The 27,813-nt window shown below is 48.1% G+C and overlaps 4 protein-coding genes across 5 annotated transcripts in view; 2 read left to right on the top strand and 2 right to left on the bottom strand.

Moving 5' to 3' along the window:
* Positions 1-3,817, top strand: part of LOC116799251 (ceramide synthase 4-like) — a 42,491-nt gene extending 38,674 nt beyond the window's left edge. For both annotated transcript variants that reach the window (XM_032712227.1, XM_032712228.1), the window contains exon 12: positions 1,831-3,817. In XM_032712227.1, the coding sequence (XP_032568118.1) occupies positions 1,831-2,022 (192 nt within the window). In that variant the 3' untranslated portion in view covers positions 2,023-3,817. The remainder of the gene's footprint in view (positions 1-1,830) is intronic.
* Positions 3,818-7,291: 3,474 nt separating this feature from the next.
* Positions 7,292-17,074, top strand: LOC116799206 (ceramide synthase 4-like). The gene is made up of 10 exons (XM_032712137.1): positions 7,292-7,458; positions 9,102-9,219; positions 10,594-10,712; positions 12,084-12,141; positions 12,682-12,732; positions 13,446-13,538; positions 14,141-14,269; positions 14,815-14,921; positions 15,482-15,626; positions 16,910-17,074. The coding sequence occupies exons 1-10, from the start codon at positions 7,292-7,294 to the stop codon at positions 16,985-16,987; spliced, it is 1,065 nt and encodes a 354-aa protein (XP_032568028.1). The 3' UTR covers positions 16,988-17,074.
* Positions 17,075-19,296: 2,222 nt separating this feature from the next.
* LOC116799317 (kelch-like protein 24) lies at positions 19,297-22,914 on the bottom strand. Its single transcript, XM_032712367.1, has 3 exons — positions 21,265-22,914; positions 20,101-20,512; positions 19,297-19,878 (listed from the first exon to the last, which is right to left on the bottom strand). The coding sequence occupies exons 1-3, from the start codon at positions 22,184-22,186 to the stop codon at positions 19,566-19,568; spliced, it is 1,647 nt and encodes a 548-aa protein (XP_032568258.1). The 5' UTR covers positions 22,187-22,914; the 3' UTR covers positions 19,297-19,565.
* Positions 22,915-24,231: 1,317 nt separating this feature from the next.
* Positions 24,232-27,798, bottom strand: LSM7 (LSM7 homolog, U6 small nuclear RNA and mRNA degradation associated). Its single transcript, XM_032711859.1, has 4 exons — positions 27,734-27,798; positions 26,877-26,967; positions 25,969-26,040; positions 24,232-25,298 (listed from the first exon to the last, which is right to left on the bottom strand). Exons 1-4 carry the CDS (start codon positions 27,773-27,775, stop codon positions 25,156-25,158), a joined length of 348 nt encoding a protein of 115 aa, XP_032567750.1. The 5' UTR covers positions 27,776-27,798; the 3' UTR covers positions 24,232-25,155.
* Between the last annotated feature and the right edge of the window lie 15 nt (positions 27,799-27,813).

The following is a 27,813-nucleotide window of genomic DNA, read 5'->3' as shown; positions in this document are numbered from 1 at the left end:
GAATTCTGCCTTATGGGAACTGAGAACAAGCATTAAAGGCTCATCTTCGTCCATATTGTCCCCATTTTCTTTATCTACTTTCCCTTTATCTGCTACCTCAAGTAGCACGGAGCAAATTACTTGCAAATCAGGAAACAGAAACTTCACAGGGCAGAAAATGAAGATGCAACTGAAGATGGCCTTTTATTGTTTTCCTGATTCTAGTGTGGGCTGAATTACCACTGCAGTTATTGCTGTGTAAAATGATGAGGCAATAAATAGCCTTATTAGAAAGGAATGAACCATCAGGGAGGAAAATATTGAAGCATATGCAGGATTTTTCCTGGTTTATCTGAAAACCAATCTGCCAGATTTGATGTAAAAATATATTTGAGAACTTTCCGTATTGAGCAGTGAACTGCAAAAATAAATCCTCCTAAACAGATCTGTCTCAATGATAATATTTAGTAGCCTAAAGCAGTATCAGCAAGAATACAGAACATTCTCCCCTTTTTTAGAGGCATGAAACTCTTGATCCAGTCAGAAGTTCACATTCTTCTCATGGACCTTTCTGGTCTCCAGTTTTCCTCTCTGGCTACAGGATTACTATCACCACCTTCTCACATGATGTTCCCTAATCCCTGGCAATTAGAACTCAGATCCTGAAGTACAAGTTTCACTCCCTCACAGAGGGAGCAGCTGCACAGTTCCTTCGGGAATCTTGCCAGGTTTAAGGTCTCAGCCACATTCTCTGGCCATGAATGGATAAACTTAGAAATATTGACTATTATTTGTCCTTATGCTGCAGATCCAGACTCCTGCATATTTCCTGAACTGTCAGTTCCTGAGGGACCTGAGGCACAGGTTGTTCACAGCAGATAGCATCTCCTTGGAGGCAGTTTGAATTCACTGCAAGTTTAGATTCTTACAAGTCCTGTCTGCATCTGGGTGTAGTGATCTCTGGAAAGAGCATCAGGCCAAATAGACTTCTCAATGTTATCTGAGAGATCCCAAAAAGAACAGACAGAATAAATGGAGACTAAATGTCTGTGTAGCACCAGACATGCCCTGGAGCAGTTTCCAAAGCTCAGGTCACAGAAGGAGTTTGCAGCTTTCCCTCTTTCCAACAAAGAGTGTGACACCATGAATTTGTCCCCAGTTTTGGCATCTTGTATGGCAGAGTAGAAACAGCCTGAGAAGGCAGCAAGTGCTGGGCTGCTTTTTCTAAGCTGTCATTTTATCAAATGGTTTCTTTTTTGTGTTCCTTATCAGGCAATTAGTTAAATACTTACAAAAGTGGATTACAGGTCTCTCAGTCAATAGCAAGAGGAAAAACCTGACCATATAACTGGATGTAGTCAGAGTGGAGTGGCTCTTTGTTGAGCCTTTGGTTTATCTGAAAGCACATGCTTCCAGCCAGTCCCAAGCAGTGTTCTCAGCCTGCAGCCACCCAGGCCAAGTGTGGGCAGAAGGTAGCTCCTTTTCCCTTTTGGAAAATGTAAAAGAGCTTGGTTAAACTGCCTCCCCCATCCTTTCCCCACATGCAGATGACCAGAGCAGCAATGTAGATCTCGTCAGGCTTACACTGCTGTCCTCAGTCCTGGGCATCTGTGGTTTGGTGCTGCTTTTCAGCCTATAATTCCTGAAGTTTATCAGGAGCACAGACAGGATTCCACTGAGACTGAAATCAAAGATGGGGAGAATCTGTTCCTGAGGGTGATGTGAGAGCTGAGGGGCAGAGCAGGACTGTGCTGGGGGCAAGTGGCTGAGGCAGAGGTTCATCCTGTGGCTCAGCCAGCACTGCTGCTTGGGCTGTGTTTGTCCTGCTTCTCACTTAACCTGTCTTTGTAGATGGAAAAGGACATGAGGAGTGACACAGAAGAAAGTGACAAGGATGAAGAAAGAGATAAAATCAGGGAAAAGGAGAAGAACGGGACCACGTATTTCAGCAACGCGACGAGCAACGGTCACATCCAGAGGAACGGGGCTGAGCCCCTGAGCAGCAGAGCCCACCTCGCCAACGGCCACGTCAAGGAGAGATAGCTGCTGTCCACACAGGTCTGGCCTTCAGTCAACACAGGCCACCCTCTGTAGAAACAGTTTTGCTCACTGTGTAGACAAAATGGAGTGCAATTGCAGTATCCTAGAGCTGAATTTCTGCTTCCCCTAAACAGAAGTGTTTGTAGTCAGTGATACTTGAAGGAAGTTTTTGGTCTTCCTTCTGTAAAAGCTTACTGTAGGTTGTAGCCTTGGAACAGATAGAAAGGGATCAAAGTGGTTTGACTTGTGTTAGACTTGTACCATAGTTGTTGTCAAATGTTTTAATCTTGAAAAATACTTTAAAAATAAAAAGGTGGATAAACTCTGGCAATGCCAAGTTTTACCCACCTAATGTTGTTTGATAGGAATCTCTTAAGCCTGGATCAGCCTCTGGAGGCCCTGGCCCATCGCCAGTAATGATTATGCCTGACAAGTGTGAGACTCCATATCTTGACACTGAGACACTTCTTTTGAAAAGACAGGTGCCCTGTGACACTTAGAGAATCAAAACTGAGCATAATGAAATGAAAGCTTTGGAAAGACGTAGGAGAAAACATGTTCTTCTCAAAGGAAGTGCTCCGTGTGCCAGTGGCCAGTTTTGTAAGGGTATGGATCTCAGTCCCTGTTTGGGGTCAGCATTATTGCCTCAGAGGTGGGAACTCCAGAGCCCAGGCTGGAGGAGTACCCACCCAAATCATAGTTGGAAGAGCTGGAAAATCCAGGCAGCTGTTTCACAACTGTCAGTTAATCCTTGAAACTTTTTTCAGAAGGAAACAGTCAGGAGAAGGGAGGTGACAAGGAACAGTATAATCTAGAAGACAACACTGATGAAAATGCTCACATTTTCACCCAGTGTGACTGACACAGTGGGAAATGTTTACAGAGTCAGCTTGTGGCAAGAAGGGAATACATTTCCCCTGTCCTCAGAACAAAAAGGATCCAGAGAAAATCTGCTGAACCTTATGGAATAATGCTTTAACACAGCCTTCTAACTCTAGGGCCTTACCTAGGTGTGTCAAGAACAGCAAGTGTAAAGCAGTGATCCATGAAGTCATGATGCAGTGCTGATTCAGTTTGTTTAGATGCCATATCTTGTATCCTGTGTAGTCTTAGATTTTGGATTCTGCAATCCCTTAAAATATTTAAATTAGTATTACATGAGTTTCTGTTTTATGGGTCAATTAATATATGAAACCAAAGTATTAACAGATTCACTGTAATGAGTGCAGGGACTTAGACTGCCAAGGCCGGGCAGACACTTCCCTCTGTGTGCCCAATGTTTGCTGGGGGGGGGGATAGGACACAGACCAAGGAGATGCCTTATTTGAGGAGGTGGTGCACATGTTTAAATTAAAAGGCAAGTGACAGCATGGAAAGACAAGAGAGTTTTCATCAATCCACTCAGGCCACCTGAGATGTGACTGAGAAAGATTTGATCTGAGCTTGTGTGTGTTCATCTTCGGTTTCAGTCAAAACTCATTTGGATGATTGGATTTCTAAACTGGAATTGGATAATTTCAGAGGGGAAAAAGTGGTTCCAGTATGGGTAATTCCAGGGCAGTAACATGGTGTGAGAGTAGAGCATCTGCTCCTGCATTGTCGTTTAAATCCATATTTGCTGAAGATAGGTTGTCTCTGAAACCTTGAGCTAACTGGAAGTTGGAAGCACAGGCTCTGTATGCTGTGAACTGAGTGTAGGACCTTGCCCCTCTGCAGGTGGTGTGCTCAGGAGGGATGGTTATATATCATTTTGTACTACTGAATGTAAACATTCTTTATAAATAACTTTTAAAAGGTTTGATCGTCTGTGCTCTTTTCTACTTCTTTACCTACCAGGAGGTCACCTGGCTGGCTGCACCTCTACAGGTTGACACGTGATGAGGGAGACACGTGTGGGTGCCATTGCCAAGGGGAGGATGTTGCACACCCAGGACACACAGGCACACTGAGCTGTGCCAGCAGAGAACTGCAGCTGCCTGGTTTGTCTCCTGTGTGGTAACGCTGTGTTTGGCCCTGGAAGAAGGGACAGTTTGGGGCACCCCTAGACTAGACCTGGGGGCAGGCCAGGTTCCTTGGTACTGCCAGTCAGTGGCAAGTCAAAGATGGCAACACTGGGGAGGTGCTTTGGCCTTGGAAAGATAGGAGGAGAGTAGTTTATTCTTCTTGTTTGTGAGATTTTAGAAGGCTAGGGAAAATCCCTGTTGTAAAATCATACCACCTCTCCTCCGAGGAGCAGAGTGCTTCCCAGAGTCTGCACAACGCACCGTGGAGCCACCACTTATGTTGATGCCTGTTGGATTTGATCTGATTTGCTATGCCCCTGGAGATTGAGATAAGATCATTAGGAGGCAAATCTGGTTCTTGTGAAAGGATACATCAAGGATACAGGAGACTGTTGGAGATGTGTAAGAACTACTGAGTGCTGTCTTCAGCTGAGGAACTGAGCGTGACAGTGATGAGTCACTGGGGTACATAAGCTGCTGAATTTGTTCTCTTGCCATCAACTTACTAAGGCTGAAAGAAGCTCTGTGTGCATTCAGCTTCCTCCTCACACTGCTCCACCTTCTCTCTTTACATCTGCTCCAGGGCTGAGAAGCTTCTGAGTGGCGCGATAATGTTTATGAATTTAGTGTATCCATTTCCTCACTGGGGGCATCACAGGCCCCCAGACAGAGCAGTTGTTACAGAAAACCTGCAGAGAAGTCTGACACTTGTCTGCTGAGAAGCCCAGCAGAGCAGATCACAGAATCACAGCATCATTTAGGTTGAAAAAGGCCTCTGAGGCCTCTGAGATCGAGTCCAGTCTTTGACTGGATCCCCTCCTTGTCAACCAGACCAGAGCACTGAGTGCCATGTTCAGTTGTTTCTTGAACACCTCCAGGGATGGAGACTCCACCACCTCCCTGGGCAGCCTATTCTAATGTTTAACAATGCTTTCCATGAAAAAATTCTTCCTGATGTCCAACCTGAACCTCCCCTGGCACAGCTTGAGGCCGTTTCCTTTGGTCCTGTTACTTAGGAGAAGAGACCAACCCCCACCTTGCCACAACCTCCTGTCAGAGAGTTGTAGAGAGCAATAAGGTCACTCCTGAGCCTCCTTTGCTCCAGGCTAAACAACCCTGCTCTCTCACCTGCTCCTCATAGGCCTTACTCTCTAATGGAGACCTCCCTCCCCAGCTGGAGCACTGGGTGCCACATCAGGACCTGACTCTATTTCCCCTCTACCTTTATCCCCCATGTGCACAGAGGAGATGTGCATCACCCAGTGTGTGCACCACATGATGTTAGTGCCACTGTGGGAGATGAGGCATCCAGCTCCAGCTGAGCCACGAGAAAAATAGCATTTACTGATGCTTCCAGGCTGCTGTGTGGTGAGTGAGTCAAGGTCTGGCACAGTGTGACCCCCAGGCTGGCACCTGTGCAAGCCTAAAATTGTGGCTGATGTGAATCTGCTGAGTCCAGTAGGTGTGGACAGCTGGTGGACGTTTTGGATCTTTTCTTAAGAATAATTTGGTGCAGTTGTTTCCCTCCCCCTGCACACAGTCAGTAAATTTCAGAGATCTGCGTCCACCACATTTTTTCACTCAGACATGTGTGCCCAAGGGAACCTTTCCTTGGATGGTTGCACTTGGAACAACGTTGCTTTTCTTATTCTCACAGGTACAGCAGGTGCCGTGCCTGCAAGTAAGGGCAAGGCCTTGTTCAAAAAGCTGAAGTCATGTCTAAACAAGGAAAAAAGACCTGTAACTTGAATGTGAGCATGTGATAAAGCAGGCCAAGAGACATCCTGAGAAACAACTTGAAAGGCAATACCAGTCCCTGAAACATTGGCTGGAGACTGCTGAAGTCAGAGATGGTGGAGGCAGAGAGCAGGAACACTGGGATAGGTCAGGCTGGAGCCAGGAAATGCTGCCCTTTGTGGCTTCCCAGCTGAGGAACTCAGAGAGGGTCCAATACCTGACATCTTCCTGAGGCCACATTCCTAGAAGAGCCACCTCAAGCTGATGGGTGAGAAGATGTTACCTAGTACACAGCCTGAGTAACAGCAAACCTTCAACCATCTGGCAGGAGTTAATTCGTGCTAAGAGGAGTTCAACCACCAACCGTGGAATGCCATTTTTTTATTTCAAATCATCTTGTTATCAGAAAAATTTAAGACAGTTCCAGGTGGGAATGTGAGGAGCTACAGCCCTCTGTAGTCTGACTGGTCATAGTGGTAGAGAGAATAATACATGATGGAATTGTTGGAAACAGATACAAACATCATCAGAAAGAGTTCCCACGGGTGGTCTGCAGGGAAGGGATTTCTCACTCTGCTGGATTTACCCCAGAGCTGGTGAGCACATGCAGCAGAGAGGACCTGCACCCTCTTCAGCTCTGCAAAGGCTTTCAGAAGGGTCCCTCAGCAGCCTGAGGAACCCACCTGAGGTGACCATGAGAGACCAACACAGATTGTTTGCAGTTGTGTGTTGTTGAAGGTGCCCCAAACAGGGGGAGGGAAAGGCAGATGGCAAAGTCAGGCAATAGTGAAGGTTTCTGGTGATGGTGTTGCAGACTGGCTGCTGCAGTTCAGGGCACTGAGACACTGGTAGAACTCAGGTGGAGCTGAGTGTGGAGCAGAGCAACGTGGTGCACGTGAGGAAGTGTCTGGGGGTGCTGGGCTGTGTGTGAGCACTCCAGAATCACTCTGGGGAGTGGAGCATCAGCTTCCTGCTTAGTATGTGATGGTTCCAAATGCAGACAGGATAGGGGATGTTGCTGGGCAGGATGGAGGAACCAAAACTGAGACTGCTGGGGCCTTGAAGGTGCCAGGAGATCTTGATGGCTGTGGACAGTCTCCCCCGGGACCTCCATCCACACCCTCTGTCAGGTGTCAGAGCTGATTAACAGGGGAGGGCTTTGTAGCCTGAGAAGGAAAAGCCTGATAGAAAAAGGGGGCAAGAGAGATGCCTCTTGCTGACATTGTCACCAGGTAGGGACTTTAGCCATCCATGCAGCAGTGTGTAATTGAAACCAGCCACCTCCTCGACACCCACTGAAATACTTTCTTGTGCTAGGACATCTCACCCCACCTCCAAGCTCACAGGCAGGTTGGAACAAGTGACACTATTTCACCCTAATCTGTCACACTCATGGAATTGAGCAGGAGGTGGGGACAGAGAGTGATGAGCTGTTGAGATGGGAATCCTGATTTAGCAGTGAGCTTTATGCCTTGCTGCTACCTGCTTGCTCCAGTCAGCCTCTGCTTTCTGTGCCCAACATCTTGACCAGAATGGGAGTGTCAGGGGGGTTCTGGCACCATGAATTCTGGCTGCCACCTGGAGCTACCTGGGAGGACTTGAAGGAGTCTGCAGACACACACTACCCACAGCCTCAGGACCTCCTGCTCTGCATCCCTGGTGCCCTGCTTTTGATCTTTGTTCGATGGCTCTTTGAAAGGTGAGTGCAGCACCTCTGATTTCTCCTGTGCTGGTCAAGACACTGTCCAGTGTCTTGCAGGGTTGCTCCAGAATAATCTTTACCTGCCTCCCAACCACTACACTACAAAGTGTACAGGAGCTTGTCCCCAGGAACACTGAATCTCTCTGCTTTTCATGGCATATGGTATTTGTGTGGCAGCCCTTTGGCCTGCCCTCCCTCTCTCTTGTACCTGTACCATAACCTGTACCAACAGGTGTGAAAAGACAAGTTCATCACTCAGTCACACCTGAGCTGTGGGTGAAGGGTTCCCTCTGGAGAGAGACCAAACTGAAGCTTGCAACACAGATAAGGGATTTCCTGGGTGTTGGGATCCCCCAGCTGAGCCAGGGTTCAGCCTGATCCCAGAGGATGCTCCCGAAGGTGCTGTGTGAGGCCCCCGCCCCGGCACAGAGGCAGGAGGAGGGGGTGACCATGGCTCCTAGAACTCGCTGTGGGACCACTTTGCTCACAGCACTCCTTGCCCAGCTCTGCCCTACTTCCTCCTCCCAACACCAGAGGACCCCAGTTCCACCAGCAGGACACACTTCAGTGTCCCAGTTGCGGGCACTGCACCCCAGGGGAGCCTGAGGGTCAGCTGGCATCTCCCAGGATTCATGTGTGGAAATGAGGCAGGTCCACATGGCTCATGCCAGGAGATGGATCCAGATGGTGCTTTGAGCCCCTTTTCCAGGAACAAGGACTGGCACATGGGGAGGTACAGACCAGCCCTCAGGCACAGGGAATGGGAAACTGTTCAGTGCCAGTGTGGGCAGAACTGCCGGGACACTTCCCACCAGGCAGAGCAGGACTTTGGGGTGGGCGAAGGGGGGACATGAAACAGCAAAGCTGTGTGCAGCAAACCTGCCCTAAGCTGGGGCAGGGGCTCTCTCCTGTGGCCTGGAGGAGCTGGGGGAGCACTGGCCCATCTCCCCAGAGTGCTGGCTCCTGCCTGCAGTGCGCAGTTGTGTGAGGTGATGTGGCAGACGTGAGCTGTAGGAAGAGCCAGAATTAATTCCAGTGTCATCAGGTCTTTCCTCAAAGAAGCAAAGGCCTGTTGCACTTGCCTGGCTTCCTAGGAACAACATGATTTAGGAAGCAGTGCCTCCCACTAGAGCTTTCCTGGGTTTCCTGCAGGAACCAGTATATCCTCACGTTCTATCCTTGGCTCCTGCTGCAGGCAGTGATCGGGTACTCTGGGCACAGAGCACATGGGACACTCAGACACTTGCAGACTGGTTTCATGGCATAGTCTGGACTGCTCGGGAAGGCTGTAAAGTGGGCAGCATGCACACCAACACAGACACATGCTCTGTATCTCAGGGCCTGGGCAGAATTAATTATTGTTTACTTAGCAGTCTCCACTGCACAGCCAGCACCCATCACCTGTGTTTTCATGCCATTGTGTCTGTCTGAAGAGCACTGACCTGACAGAGGCACTGGGCTTTGCATGTGCTCTGGAGCAGCCCTGGGTGCCCGGGGCTGTGTGTGCAGAGCTGGGTGTGGGAGCACTGGGGCAGGGCTGGGCCCCTGGGGCACTGCATCCATGCACAGAACGTGCTGGCTGACCCTGGCTCCCAGTGTGGGCACACAGGTGCTTTTCTGCCTGAACTCTCCTCTTGCAGAACTGTGGCTCTGCCCTTGGGCAGGGGGTTGGGTGTGAGTGACAAGCGGAGGCCCAAAGTTCAGCCCAACGCCACACTGGAAGGCTTCTACGTCCTGCTGGGCAGAACCCCGAAGGAGGTGAGTGTCCCCAGTGTCCCACTTGTCTCACTCCCCAGGCAAGCAACACCTTCTTTCTGTCCAGGTACCCCAGGCCAGACAAACCTGCCTCACAGGCAAGGCAGTTACTGCTCACCACCCTTCCAGGGAAGGAGATATGTAAGCAAATATTCCAGCATCTTACAACACATCACACTGCTGCAATCCCAGCACCTCCTGACCTGCTGTGTGTCAAACACAGTAGGTGCTGTGAGAGCTGCAGGCTCTGGCAGGGAGGCAGCCATCACCCCTTTGGGCAGAGTCTATTAAGGCTGATTATTTGTAGCAGAACTGCAAGTCCTCCAGAATCACAGAATCATTTAGGTTTGAAAAGCTCTCTGAGGTCAAGTCTGACTATTAACCCAGCACTGCCAAGGCCACCACTAAACCATGTCCCCAAGTACTACATCTACACATCTTTTAAATCCTCCCAGTGATGGTGACTCTACCACTACCTGGGGCAGCCTGTGCCAGGGCTTGAGGTATTTCCAATCTAAACCTCCTCTGGCCCAATTTGAGGCCATTTCATCTTCTTCTACCCTCCTGTCAGGGAGTTGTGGAGAGCAAGAAAGTTCCCCCTGAGCCTCCTTTTCTCCGAGTTGAGCCCTCCCAGCTAATCCTGGTGCTCTAGACCTTTCCCCAGCTCCATTCCCTTCTCTGGACACTCTCCACTCACCACCGCTCTGTGGGCCTGGATCCTGACTCACCCTGATGCATGGATTTTAAAAATAATTTTTTACTTAAATCTGTATGAAGCTTTGTCCGAATAATTAAAAAATGCTTGTGAGTTCATATTTACATTCATTTTAATCACAATTTATAAACTTTATGTAGTGTTATTTGGAATTAATGTAGAAAATGAGGATGTTGAAATTTATGTCTTTGAGCCTGTGACTGTGCAGTCACTCCAACAGCTGGATGGTTTTGCTGACATTACCGAGTGAATTATCTGCTTGTTTCTTTACCATCACAAGCTGAAACTTTTTTTATCTTCAGGTTTGTTATCTGCAGCTGATAATTATCAGTCAAAATTGTATCAGAGGTGGAAAAAAAAGTATTTAGACTTTTATACCCAGACATTGCATCCCATTGTGTACAGCTGCTAAAATTCAACCAGGGAGAGGCTGTGCTTCTTTCTGAACCTGCATTTAGATACGTCTGAATTGGAGTTTAAAAAGAGCCACAGTCATCTGGGAGTTCACAAAGGCAAATAGAATTGATATGATTTTTTTCCAAAGGAAGGTGTTCTTTGGGGAAAGCTGGATGGGCAGCCCCATGGGAGCACAGCTCTTCCCCTCACACAGGGACCAGCAGCCTCCAGAAGGCTCAGTCCTGCCTCCTTGCCCTGATTTCCAGGAGGACCTGATTTCACTGGCCAAGCAAAGTGACCTGCCCATCAGAAAGGTGGAGACCTGGTTCCGGCAGCGGCGGGCCCAGGACCGGCCCAGGCTGATGAAGAAGTTCTGTGAGGCCAGGTGGGTGGGTCAGGGGAGGCTTTTAGTGATGGAGGCCTCCAACAGGTCTGCACATCATCACCACCCTCTGCCCTGTCCTTACCCAAAACGCTCTCCCGGGGGAACCTGCTGCTAGCTGAGGCTGCCAGCGGAGCCCCCCTGCAGCACTGTCAGCTTCGTCCTCCCTCTCTCCTTCCCTGCCTTCCTCCCTCCCTCCCTTCCTTCCTTCTTCCCTCCCTTCTTTCCTTCCTTCCTCCCTTGCTCCCTTCTTTCCTTCCTCCCTCCCTCCCTTCCTCCCTCGCTCCCTTTCCTTCCTTCCTTCCTTCCTCCCCTCCCTCTCTGGCTCCCCTCCCTTCCCTCCCTCTCCTTCCTCTCCTCCCTCCTTTCTCTTCCCTCTCTTCCCTCTCTCCCTTCCCTCCCCTCTCCTCTCTACCTTTAACTTTAAAAGTTGCCTCAACAAAGTCTAGTGGCCTTGATGGAGAACAGGTTTAAATCTCAGATGCTGGAGGGATTTTGAGCACTCAAGCCATTTTCAAAATGCATTCACTTCTTTTCAAGATGATCTTGACACAAAATTACCATTTTAGGATGTTGTCAGCGTGGGTCATTGGGCATAAAATAAATCCATGGAGTGCAGTTAGTAGGCAGTGCAAGCCATGAACAGAGGGAGGCAAAACCTGGAAAACACCAGAAAGCACCAAAATCTTCATTCCATTTCCTCAAGCTGTTTGCTCTCTTACATGAAATCTTCCTGCACATCTCAGTAACACACGGAGTCAGGATGGAGAGAGGAGTCACTGTGTCTTGATCAAAAGAATCAGATTATCTCTGGCTCTCACCTTGGGATTTAATGATGTGTGAACACAAAGACCCCCATCAAGTAAGAGATCTTCTCCTTCCCGTTCTGAAAAATAAATTATTCAGTGCTTGAATCCTGTCACTGTGCTTTTTCAAAAATATTCTCCCCCTGAAAGCTTGTTCAGTGCTCTGTACTGCAGCATTTCTGAGGAGAGGGATAAAAACCCCAGTATTCCTGTGCCATCACTGGGGAAAATTAGGTGCCTTCCAGAGGCTGGGGTGTATAAGCACAGGTGACCTACAAACACCCACACAGCAAAAGGGACAGGGAGAGGCATCTTGGCAGTCTTGCTGCATCCTCTTTACCACTGCTGGAGTGCACAGGGGATCTGGGCACAGTGAGGGCCACAGCAGAGCCTGGGTGGGCTGTGGGGACCTTGTTGCCTTACAACACACTCCTGCTGTGCCAATGGAGCTGAGATTCTGCAAATTCCTGTCCAAACAAGCATAGGTTCCCCTGTGGGCATCCTGGACACAGCCCGGAGAGCTATTCCAACTCTGGAGGAGGTCTTAATTCCTTGTTTTCTGTTTTAGCTGGAGGTTTACATTCTATTTCACCTCGTTCTTCTCCGGACTGGCTCTTCTGTATGATGTAAGTATGTGAGCAGGGTGATGCTGTGGAGTGACACCTTCCAAGGGTACCTTGTTCATTGCAAATAAAGCTGATGGTCCCAGGCCACTCCCAAGAGCCCATCCCAAGACGATGTGTGGCCATGACTATGTGTCCAAAGACAAAGAAGGACAAATTCAGGGGGATGGAGCAGAACAATCCCTAATCCTGATCCAGCATAGCAGTTCCCCTCTCCCTTGGTGGACCTGGCTAGGAGTCAGTGATGTTACCATGCTGTCCTTGTCTTAGATCCTTGTGTAAGTGCTTCACCACAGCTCTTGTATCTCAGACAAGAGCAGACCCTGTCCTGACTCTGGCTGCTGCCCACTCCTTATCAAGACCCTTTGTGTGACATCCTGTGCATTCTCTAATGACAAATGCACTTTCCCAACCACTTTTTCCAAAGCTCAGAGCCAGATTGGATCTAGCATGGGCACATGAGTCCTTGCAGTATCTCTGCCAATGCTCATCACATGTCATTAAAAGGCTATGGTTTCTTACTGCTGCCTTCTCTCTGAACAGAAGCCCTGGTTTTGGGACCCCACTGTGTGCTGGTTGAAATTTCCACAACAGGTGAGCAGCAGGTACATGGAATCACAGGATGATTCATACTGGAAGGGGGATAAAGAGGTTTCTTGCCCAACCTCCTGCTCGCAGTACTCAGCTGTGGGATCAGACCAGGTTACCCCAGGTTTTCTCCAGTTTAGTTTTGAAAACACTCAAGCATGAAGACAGCACAACCTCATGATTAAAAACTTTATCCTTATAACTCCTTATATCCACCTGTTCTCTTTCAACACCCCTCTCATCTCTCATCCTCACATCATGACAGCTTGGCTCCACCTGCTTGACAAGCCCCTCACAGGTGCTCCATGTGAGCATGGGGAGCTCTGCCCTGAGCAGACACCACTTCTCATGAGTTTCTTTGTCACGCAAGCCTGGCTGGAAGTGGCTCTGTGTGTGTGGCCACTAAAGGGACCAGGTGGTCAGGACATCTGATACCTCAAAGCAGGGATGGAGATGAGGTGTCTGACCCCCTGAAGAGGGGAGACCCCAGCTGCTCTCAGTCCCTCTGCAGGTGGGCCAGGCTGGTCCTGGGTTTGGACCAGCCTGTCAGTGCATCAGCAAATGGTTCAGTCACTGGGAACAGGAAAATTTAGGCATGACCAAGCCCTGCTGTCCCAAATGCAGGTTGAATGAAGGGGCTTTGCCCAGGAAGACCCTTCCCCTCTCCTGTCCCCCAGGGCTAGGCAGGGCCATCCTGCTGCCTGTTGCTTATCTTGCAGCCTCTCCCACCTGCACTGGGCTGGTTCTACCTCCTGGAGCTCTCCTTCTACTGCTCACTCGTGGCCACTCTGCCCTTCGATGTGAAGAGGAAGGTGAGTGACAGAAGCAGGACCACGACCTGCTGGCTCAGTCAGTCACCACCACGAGCCTGTCCCCTCTGCTGTCAGCTCCCCAGGGCTGCAAAGGGGAAGGCACATGTGCTGCTGTGGAGATCCTTGAGCACTGAGCCCCTTCAGCACTCATATCCCACCACTGCACCTTGCACTGGGCCCTGCAGGTGTGGCCTCCCTGCCTCTGTGGCTGGGGGAGGGCTGGGGGCTGACACGGGGGTCCCCATACCTGGCCAAAGGACAGACTCTGGGTGGATGTGGCATCACAGCCCTTGCCAGCTCTGGTCTCAGGTGCTGCCTGCACTGGAGGGCTGTGTCTCCTCATGGGAGGGACCTGGGCTGCTCTGATGAGGGTCCTGTAAATTCATGTGTGACTTTTGCAGCACGGGATGAGGTGACCTCCTGTACCCAGCAGCCAACCTTGCCCTCACCTCGTTCTGCAGTGGAGACTGCACAGAGCTGTAGTAGGGTGGGGAGCACTGATGCTTTGTGGAGGTGTTTGACACGGCCCAGTGAGGAGGCAGCATGCAGGAACAAGTGCTGCCAGGTCAAGGCAAGGCTGACAATCTCCCTTCTCATGCCAGGACTTTAAGGAACAGATCATCCACCACATTGCCACCATCACGCTGATCTTTGTCTCCTACTGTGCCAACATGATCCGGTTTGGGATGATGGTCATGCTGGTCCATGATGCCTCCGATTATATTTTAGAGGTGCGTTAAACACTCACATAGAGTCACAGAATGGTTTGAGTTGCAAGGGACCTGAAAGCCCAGCTCATTCCAACCCCCTGCCATGTGCAGGGACACCTTCTGCTAGACCAGGGTGCTCTAAGCCCCATCCAACCATCTATGCCCCAGGGATGGGGCAGCCACAGCTTCTCTGGGCAACCCACCCTCTCACCACCCTCTGAGTAAAGAATTTCTTCCTAACATCTAATTTAAATCTCTCCTCTTTTAGTTTAAAACTGTTGTCTGTGTAAAAAGGTGCTCTCCCAGTCTCAAGCCTGTGCTTGTGTCTGTGGGCAGCACTGGGAACTGTGTTCACACGTTGATGTGGTGCCCCACGAGTGGGACACATGTACTTCAGTGAAAGCACATTTAGGAACTACCAGACCTACTGCTTTTGAGGAAAACTAATTAGATGCAAAGGGACTGGGACACACCCCCACAAGCCCTTGTCACCCTTGCAGGATGTGGGAAATCCCTCAGGCCTTAGGAGGAGAACACAAGGGACACACAGCAATGTTTCTTTACAGCTTGCCAAGATGCTTCATTACCTGAAGTGGCAGCGGGTCTGTGACGCTGTTTTTGTTGCTTTTGCTGTGGTTTTCATCCTCTCCCGGCTTGTCGTTTTCCCATTAATGTAAGTTACGTTTTGCTGTTTTCTGAACACGGGTGTTGTGCACTGTTTGAGCTCCTGGAGAGGTGACCCTCCATGCTGAGAGGAAGAAAGGCAAAGAATGGGACACAACAGGTAAGTTCAAAGATTAATTCAACTGGAACAGAGGAACCCAAGGGGAGAAAAACCAACAGGGCTTTAACTTTATTAATTATATTAATTAATTATCTCAATTAATCTAGAGCCACAGCGTTTACCCCTCCATTCCCACACTCTCACCATCTCTCCTAGGCAGGGGCTGCCTCTCACCTGGGGGCTCATCATGTTGTGATGAGATGCAGCCACAGGGGGTGTTTCCTCATGAGCCCTTGTGGTACTGGGAATGGTTAGGATATCTTTCTCATGCTTTGAGAGGGCTGGGCAGAGTGTGAAGCCTGATGGTGCAGTCCTGGCACAGCTCAGCTCTGCCCTGGGGACACACCAGCCAAGTCATTTCCCAGAAAGATATTTGACCCTTGTGTGAAGACACTTGGCCTGCTTTAGTCTTGTGTCTTCTGACTTCCTTCTCCCTCTCTTTCCCACAGTGTATACCATTACTTTGTGACAAAACTTCCATTGTTCCCCATAAGCTGCCTGATAAATGCTTTTCTGGGGGTCCTGCAGCTGCTACACATTTTCTGGTCCTATCTGATCATCCACATGATCTTCAGTGTCATCCTCCGTGGTGGGGTATGAAAAGTCTTTGTCTCTTTTGTGCCACCACCACCACTCATGAGAGACCACGAGGTCCAGGTTTCCTGCCTTGCCTGCAGGGAAGGGGTGGGTGAGAAATGGGAGTGCCCAACAAAGAGCCTGAGAGCTTCTGAAGGCACGTGTTGGGAGCTGTGTGAATAACTTAGCTCACAGAAATCAGAGCAGGAGCTCACCGCTGGTTTGCAGCTGTGTCCTGGTGACATGGGAGCCATCCACAGTCCTTTCCCCTCACTGCCCAACAGCTTCTTAGTTTGTGGTTTGGGAGAACAAGAATCTGTTGGTATGTCCAAAGTGGAGTAAGGAAGGAGCAACCAGGTGAGCCTGGTAGACAGCACACTGTGTATTTGCATCTCTGGGTTTTGGGTGCCTTCCACAGGCTCTTGATGCATGCCAGAGCTTGTATAGAGACCACTGGGAGAAATCTTGTCATCAGAGAGGGCAGCTCCCAGGTCTGCCTTGCTAGCACAAGCAGATGGCATCGTGAAAGCTTTGGGGACCTGTGGCCAGCAAAAAAACCCCACGGTGTTGGTGTTATGCCTTCAGCTTACCTCGAACTACCCCTTTATCAAAGCTAAATGTCATGGTTTGAGAGCTCCAAAATACAATTCCCTAGTTCAAGCTCTCTCCCACATCTCAACCCAGTGTGATATGGGTTTTCCAGACACTACATGAGACTCAAAAATGGGGGAAGGGAATATATATTACAATGATTGTACAAAATAAATACTACAATACATTACATACAATCTTAGCTATCTCTACCATGACACTAAATTACAATAAAAAGCAGTTTTTCTGAGGAAATGATGGAGGATATGCTCACTGAGGTTGTAGAGGGTTGCAAAATGAGGAGCCCAGTCCATACACTTGCTGGACAAATAAGTGTTGACTTTCACAGTTTCGGCAGTAATAAATTGCACAGGAAAATATGCAGCATAACTATATGTAGAATAAATACTAACTTATTTTCAGAAGGTCACATTACAAGAATATTATTAAAGTGACAAAAAAAACAAGCATTCAAAAGTTAGGTGAAATCATAACTAAGTCAACCTCTGGCAGCCTGAGTCAACCTCCCAGCACAGGGACAGTTGCAGCACTGGCTTTAAGGACATGGTCACACCTGTTATTATTATTTTAGCTGCCAAGTTAACCCTCCCCAGGGCTGTGAATGAAAACAGCTCTAGTCCTCTCTAATATATACCATGAGATATTAGAGCTCATTTGCAGCTCATTTCAACTGACTTTGTTTTCTTCAGAAAAGACAAGATGCCAGAAGTGACACTGAAGAGAGTGACGGGAGCGAAGCAGAGGATCCAGCAAAGAACCAAGAATAACTCAGGGCTTGCTGCAAAACACCAGGAGCCAGGCAGGCTCTGGAGTGCAGGAAGGCTGAACAGAAGCTGGGGGAGAGGCCTGAGAAGCTCACAGAGGCTTCACCACAGTCTGCCTGAGGCAGCATCCACTGTCTAGGTGGAGGTGAATTTCTTCATCGTGTTTATAGGCAGTTAAGTCACTTCAGGAGATATTTTCTACAATTCTCTTGTTAGGACCATTCTTTTACTACTACTCTATGATGTTCATGTGGGGAAAAAAAAGGGTCTGCCAGCCAAAGTCTCACTCTGAAAAGAGAAGAGGGGTTGAACAAGCTGCTGAAGTTATGACACCTTTCTACACTTACCTCAAGGTCTTCCCAAGAGATTAATGAGATAATAAATTTCAACTGTGGAAGATTTAAATTATTTGCAATTTCAGAAAATAGTGACACCGTCTCCAGCCACTTTATGAAAGGACTTGCATGTGAAAGGCATTGGCTTAAGTGGCAAATAAGTTTTCACTTCCATGGCATAAAATGGTCAGGCTCTGGGATAAACCATTTCTGCAAATAAAGCCTGGACAACTGATAGAAGCTGTGTTTGCTCTATGAATTATACAAATAGCTCATGGGCCTAAAATATTTTGTTAATTGAATGTCTACTCAGGAAGAAGGCTCCTGAAATTGAAAGGAACTGAAACTCTTCCAAAGGCACATTTTTCTACCAGAAGTTATAATTATAAATAATAGAGAGAAACTTTCCATATGGATGTATTAATTTTGTTGAGATTGCATTTTCAAAACTGGAAAATAGGAGCGTTATAACTCTAACATTTTAACAGGGTAGTTTAGGGGTTGGATGATGCTTCACCTTGCAATTTATTGCATCTGATTTGATTTTCAGAATTTATAGTAGAACATAAAATTTTAAAGTCAACATAAAATATTAATTACACCTAAACCAAAAAAGCTTTGTTTACGTGCATTTTGCATGATGCAGGAGGTTTTTAGAATATCAGAACTTATGTCAGCAGGGGAATCTTCTTTGAAACTTGCTGGAGGTCTAACATCACATAACTCAGAGGCTGAACCAGCATTCCCTTGGAGGACTGTGGAGTTCAGGTGTGCAGGCTGCAATGTTGGAGGGCAGGCAGGCACCATCCCTGTGGGACACCAGCCCTGAGCAGGGTGTCACCTCACCCCCAATAGCTGCTCTTCGCTGGGGGCACGACACCCTTCATTAAACCCTGGTGTTTGCCCAGGAATTATTTCACCCTGTCCATTGAGTACAGTGCTTTCTTTTAAAGCTTCAAATGACACATGAGAACTACAGCTTTTAAAAGACTCACACAGCCCTCAGGCCACAACTGGCCCCTGGGCACAGAGAACAGGCCCAGCCTCCAGTGCTGCAGCCCCACCATGGGGACCCTCAACCCTGAGGGGAAGCCAGCCTGGACTGGGAGGGCTCCACATCTGCAGGACATCCTGACACAGCTCTCACAGTGGCAGGGTTGCTTTTAACCGACACCTCTCCGTTTTTAAGACCTCCCCCATTCTCTGGAGGTGTTAAACATTCAGTTGAGGAACTCTCTCGAGTGCATTTTCCTTGCTGTGTCACATCCAAGAACAGACTCTGCCAGCACAGGTGACAGTAAGGGTGGCAGTGCAGCACCCCAGGTCGGTGCTGTTGCACTCTCCTCTTCTCAGCTAAGCAGATGTTGTGACATCATTCTCGCAGCCTCCCCATCCTCGGGAGGCCTGAGCACCCCTGGAGATCAACCCCCCACTGCTCTAAGCCCATAGTCCTGCCCAGCAAACCCACTTCCTTACACGCAGTCTTTAAGCACAGCTACATGCAGGTCCCTGCTCCTTGCACCCTCGTTTCAGTGCTTTGGGATGGGGATTTTTGTTCTGAGTCTGTGCAGCAATTAATCCAGTGAGGACCAAGCAAACTGAAGCAAGTCTCTTAAGTGCCCCAATGTACAAATATTTGTTATCACATACCTGAGTGCATAAATCCAGAATAGCCTCCCTCCTGCTGTGGTGCTCTCCAGCCTAGAATAAAGGTAATTTTAGCCATAATTACGTAACCTGTGAAACTTGCTTATTTCAGGCTAAAATGGTAATGATATTGATTGGCTATGGCTTGACTACAATAACTGTTGGGGGGTTTTTTTTGCTCCGTCCTAAGTCACTATGAGCTCATAATCCTGCTGAAGATTCCCTCGACACACATTTGATTTATTATTTAAATCCTACAATATTTTCTAACAGTGATGCAGTGACTTTCCTGTCTCTTCCAGCTGTTCAAAGGACAGAGAGCCACAGAGGTTCAAGGTCAGAGCAGCCCTTTATTTAGCAACAACCCTGAGTAGTTTATGTACCATTTTCAATAATGACTTGCAGCCTTTGTGCAGACACGAGGTTTTTCACCGGCTTTTCCTTCGAGTTCATTTGTAGAAAAAAAAAAAAAAGATAAAGTTACAAAAGAACAAATATATTTTCAAAATTAAAAAATTTCACAGGCCAAACTTGATGCAGTCTAACTCCCCTCAGCTGTAAAGCAGGTGACTTTTTGTTTGTGGTGGATCTGGCACCGCTCACGCCCACGTATCGAATCTTCGCACAGAGACACAGCCGTGAATAGGAAGGGGGCAAGGGAGTTTGTTATCTATGACCTGGCACACATCAGTGTAGGGATCAAAGAGGACTACAGTGGGGAGGGCACTGTTGCCCTTCCTCTGTCCAAGGAGATAAATTCGTCCGTTCACAGTGCTGCATCCCATGAAGAACTTCTGGGTCAAGCACTCCTCGTTCACCTGGGTCCATTCATCGGTCTCCACATCAAATCGAAAAGCTCCCCCTCCTATGGTGTACAGAGCCCCATTCAGGGATGTGATGCAGAGGTCATACCTGGGAGGAAAGAAACCCCTGATCAGAATCAGCAGAAAGATCTGGCCCTTGAAATATTCAGTGTGACCGTGGTCCTCAAATCAAGAGTCCCATTTAAACAGAGAATCACAGAAGTGTTGCAGGGACAGGACTTCTGGATTTCTACAGTCCAACCTCTTCTTGAAGCAGGACCAACACCAGAACCTTTCTTCTTCTGCCAGATCCCAGAATATTATTTCTTACCTTGGAAGCGGGGAGAACGAGATGACATCCCAGCTGTCCGTCTCTGTGTTCAGCCTCTGCACTCCATCATACACATGTCCATTCTCATCCAGGCCACAGACCACATAGATCCTGGTTCCCACACTGACTGCATCACCCCTCTCCACAGGCTGAGCCATAGGGCTCATGCTTTCCCACTCTGATTCCACCAAAGCCATGCGCTCCACTGCGGGGGTTATCCCTTCATCGGTGCTCCCTCCGAGCACGTACAGGTAGAGCCCTGCTCCCACTGCACAGTGGCTGTTCCGGGACTTCTTCATGGCTGGCCCTTCCAGCCAGCTGTTGTCCAAGCAGTTGTAGATGAGCACCCAATCCACACTGTACCACACAAACTCATCCCGGAAATATCCTCCTGTCACAAAAAGGAAGCTCCCTGGAAAGACAGCAGAGAAAAGCGTCAGTCGCACGAAAGCTAAAAATTGCTCCTGAGAGCTGGGGTTCTCGTTTCGTCCTGGGATGCAGTAGTGAGGTGCAAAATGAGCAGAGAAAATCACTGCTCTATCAGCCAGTTTGCAGTATTTGATTCCTCAGCCTCACAGATACACTGGGCCCATGGGATGCAGGGATTCCTTCCAAGCCTGCTCCCACTTGAACAGAATCGTGGAAACACTGGTTGGAAAGAACCTCTGAGTATCTCATTTCCAAACTCCCACCTGAAATGAGACTATCACTAACACTAATATAGGAAGCCATGGTATTGAACTTTCTTGAAATTCATCTCCAAGCATGGAGATTTCCTAACATCCATGGATAAGTTTAACGTAATGGCAATTGTAAAACAGAAGTCGCCTGACATCTGTCAAAACCACCACGAAAGAGAAGGCCAAAAAAATAACACTGCTCAAAGTCAAGTCCTTTGACTCACTGCAGATGAAGCCAATGTAAGGAGCTCAGCAGACTCCACAGTTTCTGCTACATGAAAAAAAATATTCAGCCTCGTCTAGCATTCTCCCAGGACTAAGGAAAACAGAACCATTCTTTGAGCAAATATGAACACCAATACGAATGAGGTTTTAGCAATGCTGAGCACAGCAGTTTTACAGCAGCAGCTGGACTCCCTGCAGCAGGGATTCTCTGTCTCAACTTCTGTTTGCATGTGCTCAGTCTCCCTCCTCTGTGAGTTACCTACTGCTGCCACTGCGTACTGGGTGAGGTTCCGGCGCTGCAGAGGAGAACAAGCCTGCCAGGTCCCTGTTTTAGGTAGAAAGAGAAATAATTCTTGCTGTTCCTTGTCATGCTTTCCTCCCAGGACATATAAGGTGTCATAGCTCCGACCAGCATAAGGACACAGTTTGGGATTTTGCCAGCTGGGTGGAGGACAGCAGTCTAACTTCTTTATTAGTCTGGAAAAGACATCTGCCTCTCCACGGTGCTTGCTGCGTTTCACCAAGAGATCGAGGAAGGACAAACTCAGAAAAGCGACCCTGACTTCTCCCACCAAATCCAGAAATTCTTCCTCTCTCGTTGCTGGGTCCTCCATTATCCACCTCATAACACTGTCAAAAACCACGTCTTCTCGCGAAACGAAGAGGTCGTCACTTTTTAGGAGCTGCATCAGCATTTCTTTGGGTAGTGCCTTAAATTCCTCCTGGCACATCACATCCCCCCAGTGAGTGACAGCCACGTTCACAGCAGACTCATACAGCTCTGTGAAGGCAAATTGCTGCGAGTAGGTCATCAGGCCCAGGCAGTTGGAAACGTGCAGCTCTCTCTCCAGAAATTTCTCACACAACAGTCTCACCCTGTCAAACTGGAAAAAATCAGCCGTTTCCAGTAAACTGGTCACATTTTCTTGACCTATAAGCACTTGGGCTGTGCGAGTGAACTCGAGTAGTGCCTGAAAAGGCACTGCATCGATCCCTTGGATCACTATGTGCTGCTCAGAGCTCTCTCTCGCCCCTCCAAAAAACATGGCTTCAAAGTAACGACTGTGCACAGAAAGTGCCCTGCGGCTGACCTGAAACAGTCTCTCTCCAACCTCAAGAACTGTGTCTGCAATCGTTTCTGTCTGAGGTCCCAGCTCCTGAGGCTCCTGTGAAGGCTCCATGCCTGTGGACTGCCAGGCAGTTAAAATTAACTCAGTCTTTACGCGGCCCTTACTTGCGTGAGGTCTCTGGAAACATTATCCCCCTGGCTAGAATGAATATGAGATAAGCCAATCTTCCCCTAAAAATAGAATGTTTTCTGCTCTCCTGCTTTGCACTTCAGTCTTTCCTGCTGCTTTCAGAACAGCAATTGCAGAACAGCTGTATGACCAAAAAATGCAGATTTGACTGGCATCTGCCTTCACCAGGTAAGACCACAGCAAATCAGGGGGCTGTTAGCCAAGCAAAGAGCCTGGAAAAAGCAGCAGAAACAACCACGAGCTTCCTAAGCACTGAGTAAGTATCAGGAAGTTGTACAGAAACACTGAAGCCATTTGGAAAAAAGCAACCATTACCACACCTTTCATCAGTTCAATATCAAATTCCAGAGTGATTGCAGTTTTTACTATGTCTCTAACTTTAGTAAGAGAGGAAGGGAAGGAGCCCCCATTCAAACCCAGACAGCTTCACATGTTTAGTCATCCTCAATCTGAATGCACTAAACAAACACAAGCAACAGCTCATTGATGCCATAGCAAATTTTTCCAAAGGCAAATGGAGGCATTTGCATAGTGACCTTGAACTTGCATAGTGACCAGAACCCTTACCTGAAGAGCCCAGACCAACAGGACTTGGTGCCAGTTCTCAGCAGAGCTCAGCAAGCAGAAGCATATACACTTCTAAAATTCACATGCAGAATCATAGAACTTTAGGATGGTTTGGACTGGAAGGGACCTTTAAAGGTCATCCAGTTCCAACCAACCCCCCTGCCATGGGCAGGGCCACCTTCCACTAGAACAGGTTGCTCAGAGTCCCATCCTTAAATGTTTCCAGGGATGGGGCAGCCACAGCTGCTCTGGGCCAGCTGTGCCAGGGCCTCAGCACCCTCATCATAAAAAATATCTTCTAGTCTGCATCACCCCTCTTTTAGCTTAAACCATTACCCCTTGTCCTGTCACAACAGGCCTTGCTAAAATGTCTGGCCCCCGTCACTTTTGTGTTCTTCTTTTCAGGTGCTTGGCTCCCAAATATACCCTCAAAGTCTGCACTGCAAAGAGCCACACAGCTTGCCATGAAGACTAAGCAACTTATCAAGCAGGAAATGCTGGAAACATGCTCCTTCCTCTCCAGTTTACACACTTGATCCATGACTCCAGGCAGATCTCTCTGCCCTGAGAGCCCAGAATTCCCTCCAGAGAGCCTCAGCAGGTCCGTTTCTGATGCTACACCCAGAGAGTGCAGAGACAGCTCATGTTACTGGCTTCAACACCCAGAAATCTCTCTCCCACCTAAAGAACAGTTCAAGACCCTGCTCACACTGATGGAGAGCAGATTCTGCTCCTACCTCTCTAAATAAGGACTCTCTTTTGAACTGTGCAATTGCATGAACAAGTTTTGCAGCATTAGAAAAAAATTACGCCGTGAGGAGCACTGCTCTACAGACAGTTCTGTGAGCCAAAGGATGAGCCCCCAGGAGATTAAAAACCAGCAGCACCCAAGTTTATACAGGCAATATGCCACATAAGACACCTGGTCCCCAGTTTCATAGCCTCCTGGAAAAGTCAGATTCACCGGACTGGAATTTATTTCAAGTTCCCACCCGTTTCAGAGCTGACCCAGGACAGGCTCTGAATGGGAGCACAGTGCTGTGGCCAAAATAACAGCCAGTAAAACCTGTCCTTGGCAGGAACAAAACTGCTGCTGCCACCAGAACAATTGACTCTGCCACAGCCTCCTCCTAAGGGGTCCTCAGGAAAAGTAGGTGGCAGGAGGTCACACATCCTTGGCTGGGCAGTCTTTAAAATGCCTGACAGAGATGCACAAGTCTCAGAAGAGGGACCAGATGCTCTCAGGCCTTTCCCATTGATTTCCTGCCCGAGTAGAGCATGGCTTCTGCTCTGTTCCCTACTGATTCTGCATGTTTATGTACTCCCTGAACAAATTTTGTTTAGATTTATGGCTGGAGAACTGTAATGGAAGTGTACTTTTACAGACTGAAAACCAGACATTTAGAAACAGATTCATTTGTATTTATTCACTCAAAACTCCTCAAATCTTGCATTTTCTGCAGTATAAAAAAAAGAAATAAAAATGTTTACTTACAAATCAAGTTATAACAAGCAGAACCATCAGTGGATAGCTACAATATAAAAATATGCAGTATTTCCAGCACTGCCGACAACTGAACATCGGAATTTTAAATATTCTTCCCCTAAAATTCCAAGTATCAAACAGATACCTCCTATAAGGTTCAAGTTACTCAACAAAGAATCATCCCACAAGTTAGTCCAGTCCTTCTGTAGGAATGTGTGAGCCAGCTGACACACAGATCACAGTGCACCAGATCTGGAACAAGTGCTGGAAAAGACCTTTCTTGGCTACATCCCCCTGCCAAGGTGGTGACACAGTACTAAACAAGGAAGGTAATTTCCCTGCACAAAAGAGACTGAACTCAACAGCAGGAAGAATACAGCACAATGCTTCCCAGCTGAGTACTGACATCTAAGAGGAAGAAAAACATGTTTTAATGTATTTAGGCTTTGATTTAGATTAAATACAATTTAATGTATTTAAGAATGTAAAGAATATAACCAATATTCAGGGCATTCTTAACTAATTTAATGGGTTTGTTTCAAAACTCACAAGATCAAGAGGGTCTCAGACAATTAATGACAGTTTGTTCTCTCCTGTCAGCTCTAAACAATGTAGTTACACACTCATTTGGGGCTGGTGGGGGGAAACCAGAACTTACTTCTTGCATGCCCCATCCTCACATAATTTATGGAGAGCCACAAAAATAAAAGCTGACTTTTTTCACACTAACAAATACACATTCAAACTCCCTCCCCAAAACAGGAAGCTTCTCACACACTGATAGTTTTCTCCAATGACTTGCACCCCTGAAGCCTTCAGAGACAATCCAAAGAAAGCATTAACCATCTTGCTGCTGAATGAAAGGGTTTGGAATAGCTTCCATTCCATCCTGTGGACAGATAAGAACCACAGAAGTCCCCCTGCAAACCACGAGTCCCAGCTGACGTGTGTCTTCTGTCAATTTGAATTGGTCATCTGGATCTGAAAAGCAGAGATCCACAGTTACAACAGGAAAATTAAGGAAAAGAAACCAAATTACACACGTGTTTTTTCCAGGTGTCTCTGCATTGAACACATGGACTACATGGCTCAGGCAGCAGTAGTATCTGATGGCTTCAAGACATCACTGATTTACTAATTTTCAAAGCAGGACATGCCACAGTGAGCAATAAAGAACTTTGCTTTGTACACAAAAGCAGAACACATTTATTAAAGTATTCAAAGGCCCTTTCATTCATCCAACCAATAGCACACGTGCAAGTGATTAAAGAAAGCTCCTGGTCCCATTGCAAATATCATCTGAAAGATCAATGGAGATCAATGCAAATCAGAAAAAGACCCTGACTTCAGAATGCATAAGGGACAGAGAGCACCAGTGCATTCTCGGACTGGACCCAACAGGGCTGTGGATCAAGACAGACAAACACACATTACCCAGTTCTACCACCTGTGAGATGTCACTATAGTCAATAAAAATGCACTACACATCTTTTAAAAATCCCTTTTAGGAGCAAATCCAAAGCTTCAGGTGTTACCTTGTAAGCAGTCAACTTGCAGTTTCTGCTTATTCACTCATAGATCCGTAAGATTTCTGTTAAAAAGCAAATCACTCAGGGAAAGGGAAGCTTTCCACAGGCTGCATATTACTTACCTCGCATGTACTCAATGGTACCATCCAGCACAAGGTTCAGAAGAGGATCAAATCCTTTCAAGACACCACTTGCTATTGAAGACCACACAGAAAATGATGATTAGAGACCAAAACCGGGTATACAGCAACTCGAGACTTCATGAAAGGTACATTCCATTCTGCAGCCCTGTTCCCTCCTTCAGGCAAGGCTACCAAGCAAAGGAGACCAGAGATACTAAAGAGTGCCCTCTATAGCAACAGTAAGTGCACAGAACCTGGTCTGTGCTGTGCAAACTGAAAGTTAGATTTTTCAATCAAGTCTTCAAAATGCTCTTCGAGACATTTTTGCTTTCAGCCCATTCCAGGGGCATTTTAAGAATACTTCTGCATAACAAATCAATACAAGTCACATGAAGGAAAAAAAAAAGCGACCCTAAAATCAGATAAATACCCTTAATGAAGGTTTATGATAAAAAATTAAGCAGGAGTGTAACATTTTAAGTGCTTTTCCTCTTCCAGGTGCCCTCCCAGCACATTCTCTCTTCAGCACAAGCACTGCCTCACAGGAATGCACTGTAGACAGACCAGTACTTTGTTCTAAAGCAGATCACAGTTCCACGAGACTTGTCACCAAATAAATCACAAAACTAGTTGTGAGATCTTCCAGTTTTAAAAATACACTTATTAGTAAGAGGTTCGAGTAACTTCCAAACCCTTAAAAGCATCAGGTCCCAGAGGGGGGGACAGCTAATAAAAGAAGGACAACCAATAAAAGAAGGGGTGCACTGATGAGACACAAAGATAAAAGTACAGCCAGGAGATTAATGGAAAAGCTAAAGGAGAAAACTTCACAGCAATGAATAAAAGCACCCGCTAGTCCTCGCCTTCCTCGAAGGGCGAGGGGAAAGGCAAAGGAGCTCCTGGCTCACCTTCCCGCCCGCCCTGGAACTTCACCCGGATGGTCTTGTCGATGTACTTGGAGAGGTCCAAGATGCTCTCCTTCTTCTTCTTCTCCTTGTCCTACGGCAGAGAGGCACAAGGGCTTGGTCAAAGCCCTCCCGCGGTGACACAGCCCCGGAGCGCTGCTGGGAGTGCCCGCGGCGGCGGGGCAGGGAGGGCAGGGCGGGGGTGCGGGTACGGTACGGCACGGAACGACACGGTACAGCACAGCACGGTACCGCACGGAACGACACGGTACAGCACAGCACGGTACCGCACAGCACCGCACGGAACGATACGGTACAGCACAGCACAGCACGGTACCGCACAGCACCGCACGGAACGATACGGTACAGCACAGCACGGTACCGCACAGCACCGCACGGAACGATACGGTACAGCACAGCACAGCACGGTACCGCACGGTACCGCACCGCACCGTCTGATGTGGTACGGTACAGTAAAGCACAGCACCGCACGGTACCGCACCACAAGGTACGATACGATATGGTACAGCACGGCACGGCACGGCACGGCACGGTACCGTACGATACGATACAGCACCGCACCACAAGGTATGGTACGATATATGATATGATGTGATATGATATGATATATGATATGGTAAGGTACGGTACGGCACGGCACCGTACGATATGATACAGCACCGCACCACAAGGTATGGTACGATACGATACGATATGATATGGTATGGTATAGTATGGTATAGTATGGTATGGCACGGCACGGCACCGGACCCGGCACCGGACCCGGCACCGGACCCGGCACCGGACCCGACACCGGAGCGCCCGCGGAGCCCGGGCCGCCCCGTGCACGCCGCTCTCACCGCCATCTTCCCCGCGCCGCCGCCGCCGCCACCGCTCGCCATTTCATTCGGCGCCGCCAGAAGTGACGTCCCGCCCCGGA

The sequence above is a fragment of the Chiroxiphia lanceolata genome, chromosome 27 (genome assembly GCF_009829145.1).
Source record: "Chiroxiphia lanceolata isolate bChiLan1 chromosome 27, bChiLan1.pri, whole genome shotgun sequence".
NCBI lineage: Eukaryota > Metazoa > Chordata > Aves > Passeriformes > Pipridae > Chiroxiphia > Chiroxiphia lanceolata.
The sequence above is the reverse complement of the archived record's forward strand: the minus strand, read 5'-3'. Positions and strand labels throughout refer to the sequence as shown.

Coding starts and splice junctions, on each gene's coding strand:
- LOC116799206 (XM_032712137.1), top strand. CDS start 7,292: ATGGGAGTGTCAGGGGGGTTCTGGCACCATGAATTCTGGCTGCCACCT. Junction 14,922..15,481: donor CTTGTCGTTTTCCCATTAAT/GTAAGTTACGTT, acceptor TCTTTCCCACAG/TGTATACCATTACTTTGTGA. Junction 15,627..16,909: donor GTGTCATCCTCCGTGGTGGG/GTATGAAAAGTC, acceptor TGTTTTCTTCAG/AAAAGACAAGATGCCAGAAG.
- LOC116799317 (XM_032712367.1), bottom strand. CDS start 22,186: ATGGAGCCTTCACAGGAGCCTCAGGAGCTGGGACCTCAGACAGAAACG. Junction 20,513..21,264: donor GTACGCAGTGGCAGCAGTAG/GTAACTCACAGA, acceptor CTGTCTTTCCAG/GGAGCTTCCTTTTTGTGACA. Junction 19,879..20,100: donor TCGTTCTCCCCGCTTCCAAG/GTAAGAAATAAT, acceptor CTTTCCTCCCAG/GTATGACCTCTGCATCACAT.
- LSM7 (XM_032711859.1), bottom strand. CDS start 27,775: ATGGCGAGCGGTGGCGGCGGCGGCGGCGCGGGGAAGATGGCG. Junction 26,041..26,876: donor GTTCCAGGGCGGGCGGGAAG/GTGAGCCAGGAG, acceptor GGTCTTCAATAG/CAAGTGGTGTCTTGAAAGGA. Junction 25,299..25,968: donor TACCATTGAGTACATGCGAG/GTAAGTAATATG, acceptor TCTGCTTTTCAG/ATCCAGATGACCAATTCAAA.